General features: G+C 38.5%; 1 protein-coding gene across 1 annotated transcript; it reads left to right on the top strand.

Moving 5' to 3' along the window:
• The first annotated feature begins 1,235 nt into the window (after positions 1 to 1,235).
• LOC133057117 (stromelysin-1-like) lies at positions 1,236 to 7,630 on the top strand. Its single transcript, XM_061143240.1, has 10 exons — positions 1,236 to 1,421; positions 2,190 to 2,434; positions 2,530 to 2,678; positions 2,817 to 2,942; positions 3,354 to 3,518; positions 3,703 to 3,847; positions 4,766 to 4,899; positions 5,304 to 5,463; positions 6,195 to 6,298; positions 7,226 to 7,630. Exons 1-10 carry the CDS (start codon positions 1,317 to 1,319, stop codon positions 7,324 to 7,326), a joined length of 1,434 nt encoding a protein of 477 aa, XP_060999223.1. The 5' UTR covers positions 1,236 to 1,316; the 3' UTR covers positions 7,327 to 7,630.
• The last annotated feature ends 274 nt before the right edge of the window (positions 7,631 to 7,904 follow it).

Consider the following 7,904-nt stretch of genomic DNA (forward strand, 5'->3'; position numbering starts at 1 on the left):
TTGAAAGTATTTTGTAGAAACATGGATTTCCATCAACAACAAAATCAAGTAAACATCTAAAATAAAATAAATAAACATCTTAGTCACTAATTAGACATTCCACAAAGAAGCTTCAACCTATCTTCCCACAACTTCATTTTTCACTACTCACGTTCACATCTTTTTACTTCAATAAAAAGTTAACCCTTTGCCATTTTTTCAGAGATGCAAAACTTTCTTGAGTCTGTATGGTTGTTTATCCTGTTCCTGGATTTTTCTCTATATCCAAACATTTCAGTCTTCACTTATTTGTGGCTTTATCCTAGGCTTTCTCTCAAGCAAATATCTTTCCTTCTTCATAATTCCTGTACAATTTCTTTACTTCTTACAAAATTAGTTATGCAGTGATCATTTCCTCTGGTAGATTATACTCTTTTTTTCCTTCTTTCAACCTTCCCAGCTAATTTGGTCACTTTTTCTATATTTTTCCTCTAAATGTTATTTTCAAATCTACAATCTTAATTTGTTTATTCTGAAACATTTAAAACTGTGACACTTGAGAAACAAGTGAATAGCTAGAAGAATGATTATATCAGTTGGAGGTAGTAAGGATCATGTGCTAGCCTGTCTGATTAGTCATGGAGAAGCATGATAAATAGGAAGACAAAAGTGAAAAGTTATCAGATAGAGTCCTACCTGGACTAACTGCCTGCTTTTAAATCGAAGTTTCAATCAGATTTAGGTATTTCAGATCAAAGGCTCAAAAAGTGAATTTCCCTTTCAATTTTATTCTAGAGTGTATTTCTTCTGTTTTTACAGAATTTAACAGTATAGACTCTGGCTATATATATTCAGCTTTGTGTTTACTTACCTCTTATCACATTTGATTTTAAATACATTTTTCTTAAAACTGCATGTAAAAGTTCTACAGAATTCTGACTTTTTACCAGGTTAACTTACTTCTTTCAAACCCACAAATGTAAACTGTCTAGTAAATTCCAGTCATTTTTTTCCAGAATTTAAGAAAAAAAAAATGCCCCAGTTTTCTTCTTACCAAGACAGGAAGCATTTCCTGGATATTAATCACTCTTTTGACTTGCAAAATTGGAAACGTTGGGAGAAATTAGTAAAGTAGGTTGTATCATACTACTCTGGATTCAGAATTTTTGGAAACGGTCCTGTTGCTGTTTGGAAGAAAGCAATCATGAGTCAAGCTGCGGGTGATCTAAACAAACACTGTCACCTTATAAAAATCGGACTCTAGACCGTGGACCTAGGAGAAGATAGACAGAGAGCAAGCCATTAAGACAACATCGAGCTGAGAAAAGTCAGTGGAAATGAGAAATCTTCCGATTCTGCTGTTGCTATGTGTGGCAGTGTGCTCAGCTTATCCTCTGGACAGAGCTGCAAGGGACAAGGAAGACAGCATGGAGCTTGTCCAGGTAATTAAGGGAGACAGTCACATCCCCTGATGGCCCAGTGGGCAAACTCTCTCTGCTTTCTATTTATAAAACTCACACAGAATTGTTGGAACTTACTATGTACGAAGTTCAAGGGCAGAGTTATATAGTGTTGCACATGGAAAGGGTCTCAGTATCACTCATCTGGGCTTCTCTTTTTATACTGGAAGGAACAAAAGCCAGAGATAGTAGGTATTTTCCTAAGATCAAAACCACCTTAGTAGCAGCATTGTTTAAGGTACATGAATAACAAGCGGAGAGTGTATGAAATGTGTCTTATTTTGAAACTTCTGTAGGTATTTTAATCCAATATAAGGTTAGCTGGATATTTTTATTGCTGCTGTCAGGTTTAGACACAGAGATTGTTCTAAGTTTTTTTCTTAAGCCAGCTCCTTATGAGAGGCATAAAGTGGAAAATTAAATAAATGTAGCTGAAATAGACAAATACACACAAGGAAGTTCGATTGTTTTGTTTATCTCCTTTAAGTTCCCTAGACTCTTACCTTGATTTTCCAGTTCATGGCAATTTTCATTGCTCTGGTAGTAAAATAAGCTGCAGAGATTATTCTGTTACAAAGATAAAGCAAAAGTGAAGAAGAGTCTGTAATTGAAGAATTAAACATGACATTGACTTTTATTTCAGGAAGCTAGAAGACTATTTCAAATAGATTAAGTGAGCAACTGCACAAATTTACTGTAAACTACTAAAAATCATAAGAATGACCTAAAACTATACTTATTTTCCATTAGCAATATCTAGAAAACTACTACAATCTTGCAAAGGATACGAAACAGTTTGTTAGAAGAAAGGACAGTAGTCCAGTAGTTAAAAAGATTCAAGAGATGCAGAAGTTTCTGGGGTTGGAGGTGACAGGAAAGCTGGACTCTGATACTCTGGAGGTGATACGCAAGCCCCGATGTGGGATTCCTGACGTTGGCTCCTTCAGCACCTTTCCTGGTACGCCCAAGTGGAGGAAAACTCACCTCACCTACAGGTAATGGGTCCAAAGAGATTTTGACCTACTATTGAGATTTTATAAATTACTATCACAGGAGAAATAGTATCTTTATTATTCTTTTTTTCATACAGAATTGTGAATTACACAAAGGATTTACCCAGAGATGCTGTTGATTCTGCCATTGCAAAAGCTCTGACAGTCTGGGAGGAGGTGACTCCACTTACATTCTCCAGGATTTATGAAGGAGAAGCTGACATAATGATCATATTTGCAGTTAGAGGTAAAAAAACAAAAACAAAACAGAAACAAGGGGGGAAAAAAAACCCACACAAAATTTTATCTAGTGTTGTTTCATTAGAAAAGATTCCAAAGAGATCCTAATTATCGATCATCCAATAAATTTTTTTCCCTCTCTTAGAACATGGGGACTTTCTGCCTTTTGATGGACCTGGAAAAGTTTTGGCTCATGCGTATCCACCTGGATCAGGGTTTTATGGAGATGCTCACTTTGATGATGATGAACAATGGACAAAGGATACATCAGGTTAGTGATACATCTCTCAGAATTATTTTGGTGAGATTTTTGTTTTAACTTGGAGAAATCTTAATAACTGAGAATATTGAGGAAATGGAGTGTAACAGATTCCCAGTGGAACAAGAATCAGCAGAGGCAGACTGGAGATGGGAGTAATTGGAAATGGCTGGATACTTTGTCTGAAAGACTAATTTCAAGAATGAGCCTTGAAAAACACTTGACTTTCCATTAAGTGTAATCAGTCAATTGACAGATGAACCAAAAAAAAAAAAATGTGGCGAGGGGGCAACAAAGGCACTGTGTGGTTCCAGGAAATAAATGAGTATAATAGCTGACCAAATGAACATAATACACAGCTGACCTGTATAATGTACGTGTATTTAAGGAATAAGTAACTGTTATCTATGATTTCTTAAATAGGGATCAATTTATTCCTTGTTGCTGCCCATGAACTTGGCCATTCCCTGGGCCTCCAACACTCAACCCACCGTGAGGCTTTGATGTACCCCATCTACGACCCGCTCACAGACCTCTCTCGGTTCCGCCTTTCTCAAGATGATGTCAACGGCATTCAGTTCCTGTACGGTGAGTGATGCTGGAAAATTAGACGTGGTGGCTTTACAATGATGGTCTTCAGGAAAGCTTCCAAATGCTGCATAAAGCATTTGTAATTTAACTTGAGGCACTTTGAGAACGTGTGGAAAGCATACACAGTGATAGAAGCATCATTTCCTGCTGATGTTTGCATCCTCACCTCTGTCCTCTTTAGGGTCTCCCCCAGTTTCCCCTAATGACCCCGCGGTGCCCACGGAATCGGTGCCTCCCGAAGCCGGGACCCCAGCCGCATGTGATCCTGCCTTATCCTTCGATGCAATCAGTACACTGAGAGGAGAAATCCTGTTATTTAAAGGCAGGTCAGTCCAGAAAGCTTTACATTCCCATCTGTTCTTCCGATGTATCAATACAATGCTTAGAGAGGAAAACAAATAGAAACTTGATAGAGATTTTTAAACATTTAAAACAAAACAATTATGCTCTGAGACTTGAAATTATTCTGATGCTCCACTTTCCACATTTTCCTAAAACTGTCAAGTTCATTTTCAAAGACTTAGGATGATTTGATTTTTATCCTGTAATTGTCATTCCCAAATATTATTAAGTAATGGTCACTTTTGAAAAGTCACAAGTAAAACTTTAGAATCTGAATTTTATCTTTATTTCCTTTAAAAATGATACCAGGACACTATTACATTTAACCAGTTAATTTAGTCACTGCTGGATAAATATGCACATGATAAAACTGCACAAGTGGAAAGAAAGTTAAAAGAAGTCATCATCACATCACTGATTCAGTTTCTCAGTTCTCCCTATCTCCATCCATAGTGATGAGTGCTTAAATATCCTTCCAGAATTATTCCGTGTATGTATAAAAATATATTTACATGTACGTACAGTTACGTACACATCTCCCTTTCTTTTTGAAAATATAAATGATGGTGTTTTATATATATATATATATATATATGTATACTGTTTTGCATGAATTGTAGGTGTTTAAAGCTTATAATCAATTGGTTAATTTGCATTATAGGATAACTTCCCTTTCACAGAGACATTATTCTGGAATCCTATGCCAACAGGTCCAGTGCAGTCTTCTGGGGAAAAAAAAGGAAAGATTTTTCCTTAATGGCAACATACCTGATTTCTGTCTGTCATTGATCCTAGAGGATGTGGGAATGGAGGGAAATGGGTGAGGAAGGAGAGTGAGGGAAATATGCTAAAAGGTGAAAGACTTTTTTCAATTTTCATTTTTTTTTTTGCATGTATTTCAGACATTTTTGGCGGAAATCCTTCAGGACACTTGAACCTGAATTTCTTTTGATCTCTTCATTCTGGCCATCTCTTCCTTCAGACATAGATGCCGCATATGAAGTTACTAGCAAAGACACAGTTTTCATTTTTAAAGGTAATTATTATGTAACAATTTCTTTAACTTGCTGAAATAAAGCTTCTCACTGGAAAATTGATTAAGACTTTAATTTTTTCTACAACAAATTTTGTCTGCTTTATTGCTTAAATATAACAAAGCTGTAATTGAGACTGGCATTATTTTACTTATCTTTTATAGGTGATGAAATGAACACAAAAATAGAAATAGCCCCGTTGTAAATTCCCTCATTTGGAATTTACAACTGTGTTCATTCATTCAACCTACAAGGTTTTGTTTAATGTCTACTTGGGGCTGCTAAATCTAAAATTCTGGCTTCTTTTTCTACTATGAAAATCAAAGGTGCTAAGAAGTATTTCCAAAACCAGCGACTTCCTTGTTACAGATTCAATGTGATTGGGTTTTGTTTCCCATAAAAACAGGAAATCAGTTCTGGGCCATCAGAGGAAATGAGATGCAAGCAGGTTACCCAAGAGGCATCCATACCCTGGGCCTTCCTTCAACAGTAAGGAAAATAGACGCAGCTTTTTCTGACAAGGAAAAGAAGAAAACATACTTCTTTGTAGAGGACAAATACTGGAGGTAAGATTTGCTTGTAATAACTTTGTATGATCCTAGTTAGGGAAATAATCTTCTTTCTCCAAGGAAGTCGCCTGCCTTCCTCTTAGACCTTCGTCCCCCACGGGAGGAACGGCGGGGCTCTAGACAGCTGCGGGGAGTCCCTGTGTGTGCACTCAGCCCCCCAGTCGTGCTCAACCCTTTGCGACCCCTTGGACTCTAGCCCGCCAGGCCCCCCTGTGCATGATTTCCCAGGCAAGAATACTGGAGTGGGTTGCCATTTCCCCCTCCAAGGGATCTTCCTGACCCAGGGATCGAACCTTGTGTCTCCTGAATTGGTAGGAGGATTCTTCACTGCTGAGCCATCTGGGAAGCCCCAGTGACAACATATATGAACCATATATGATAGAAAACTCTAAATTTGTATTTGAAATGAATGATTGAATTCACTTTGTGTTCACATCTTTGTGATAGAAGGATGATTAAGATTCTTTCTGTCCAGACCTAAGAAATATGCTAGCAAATAGCATCTGCTAGATCAAGATGTTGCCTATTTCTGGTAGAGATATAGTTTTAAGAGCCAGGTTTGCAGTACCATTAAAGTCACACATTTCTGTAGCACTAAACATGTCTGACATTTATTTGCAAATCTTGGGAAGTTGACTAGAATTCCACGTTAACCCTGACATGATTTACCGGTTTTGATAACACGGCCTCTGTGCAGTGCTGAGTTTTTTTTCTTTTACTTGGGGCAGATTTGATGAGAAGAGACAATCCATGGAGCCAGGTTTTCCCAAGCAAATAGTGGAAGATTTTCCAGGGGTTGAACCAGAGGTGGATGCTGTTTTTCCAATATTTGGTAAGAGGACACTCCTTTTGTTGGCAGTGGGGCACTTGAAACATTCCATAGTACCGGAAGAAAGAGGAAAGTTGAAGTGTTTAATAAGAGTTTTCTTTAACCAGGTTTCTCCTCCCAACCCTAAATTTCAGCTTACAAATTTCATATCAATTGTATGACTACTTCATAGAATAAGCTGTATAAAAACCCCCTCAAGTGGTGTGGCCAAGTTCAACACTGGCCAGCTGGCTTCTCCATCCCACTGCTAATTCCCATGGAGAGTTTCTCTGTCTTTCCTGAGTAGTCAGTCAGTTGCCAATATTTAACTTTCTATGAGCCCAAAGTTTAAAAAAAAAAAAGAAAGAAATTTTTCCCCTTCAGGTATAGAAGGGTGGAGGGATAGATGATCTTTGTTGATAGGTAACCTGAGCACCAGAATGGCAGAGTCATAAAGGATCATCTGGGTCTGAAAGAGTCCCTGAGATTCTCTGAGGCCAAAGAATCAGGCTTCTTTGTCAGGAGAGGGGAGGAGGAGTGTTCGGAAGGAAAAGTGTAAAGATGCACAGTTTCTGAAGATGCAGAGAATTTTATCTGATTTCAGGCAAAATAACCTAATAACCCAGAGCCTGGTTCTGTTGTCAGACGGAGCTGGAGTGGGTGCTGTTCCCATCCTTTCCTTGTTGAGTGACCTTGGGCAGGCATCTAAATTTGTCTGAATCTCAACTTCCTCATGTGTAAAATGGAGTTAGATATATGTGCCTCATAGGATTTTTACAGAAAGAAATGAAAATAAGAGTCATGCAAAATGCCTACCATAGTTCCTGGCACATAGTTCATCTCTATGAACACTTTCTACTTTTAGGTATCTGTTATTCTGAGTCTTGTGTGTTGCCAAATTTATTCACTTGAAGAAAACTATCTCATTATTTCCCCTGTCTGCATTTGCAGGATTTTACTATTTCTTCAAAGGATCTTCGCAGTTTGAATTTGACCCAAATGCAAAGAAAGTGACACATGTGCTGAAGAGTAACAGCTGGTTGAATTGTTAGGAGAGATGTTTAGAAGGCACAACATGGGCATTTTAAGTTAACCTGGTAACTCTTCACCTAAGTCTCCATGAAGTGAAATGGCTCGCGTTCTCCTGTGTGTGCAGACGGAGACCGAGAGTGTGAGCTGTGTGTCTTGCCCACTAGCCTCACGTATCAGAGGGCATTCAAATGGGCTGTGCATGTGTACTCTGGTCACCGCATCAGCCTCCCATGGGATAAGGGAACAGGGTTAGCACTCTGCAACAGGCAAGTGACTGTATATAGACTATTTGCTTATTATTTAATAAAGAGAATTTTTCGGCTACTTTATCGTGTTGTTTGTTTCAATGAATGCACTTTCCTCATGATCTTGGGTGTATTGTGGACTGATCAGTGGACTGGAAGTACAGGATCAGGGTCTCCACGGCTGGGACCTCAGAATGGGCAAACAATCTGCCATTTCCCCTCCCCAGGTGCCCTACCAAAGGGATGCTAATCCACCAACCAGGCATCGTATGTGTTCCTGACACACCTAAGGAGAAAGATCTAGGGGGAGCTGTCACTGTTCAGGGCAGGCTCTGAAAAAAGTTGTGAAGCAG

The sequence above is a fragment of the Dama dama genome, chromosome 1 (genome assembly GCF_033118175.1).
Source record: "Dama dama isolate Ldn47 chromosome 1, ASM3311817v1, whole genome shotgun sequence".
Classification (NCBI taxonomy): Eukaryota; Metazoa; Chordata; class Mammalia; order Artiodactyla; family Cervidae; genus Dama; species Dama dama.

Coding starts and splice junctions, on each gene's coding strand:
- LOC133057117 (XM_061143240.1), top strand. CDS start 1,317: ATGAGAAATCTTCCGATTCTGCTGTTGCTATGTGTGGCAGTGTGCTCA. Junction 5,464..6,194: donor GTAGAGGACAAATACTGGAG/GTAAGATTTGCT, acceptor TACTTGGGGCAG/ATTTGATGAGAAGAGACAAT. Junction 6,299..7,225: donor TGCTGTTTTTCCAATATTTG/GTAAGAGGACAC, acceptor CTGCATTTGCAG/GATTTTACTATTTCTTCAAA.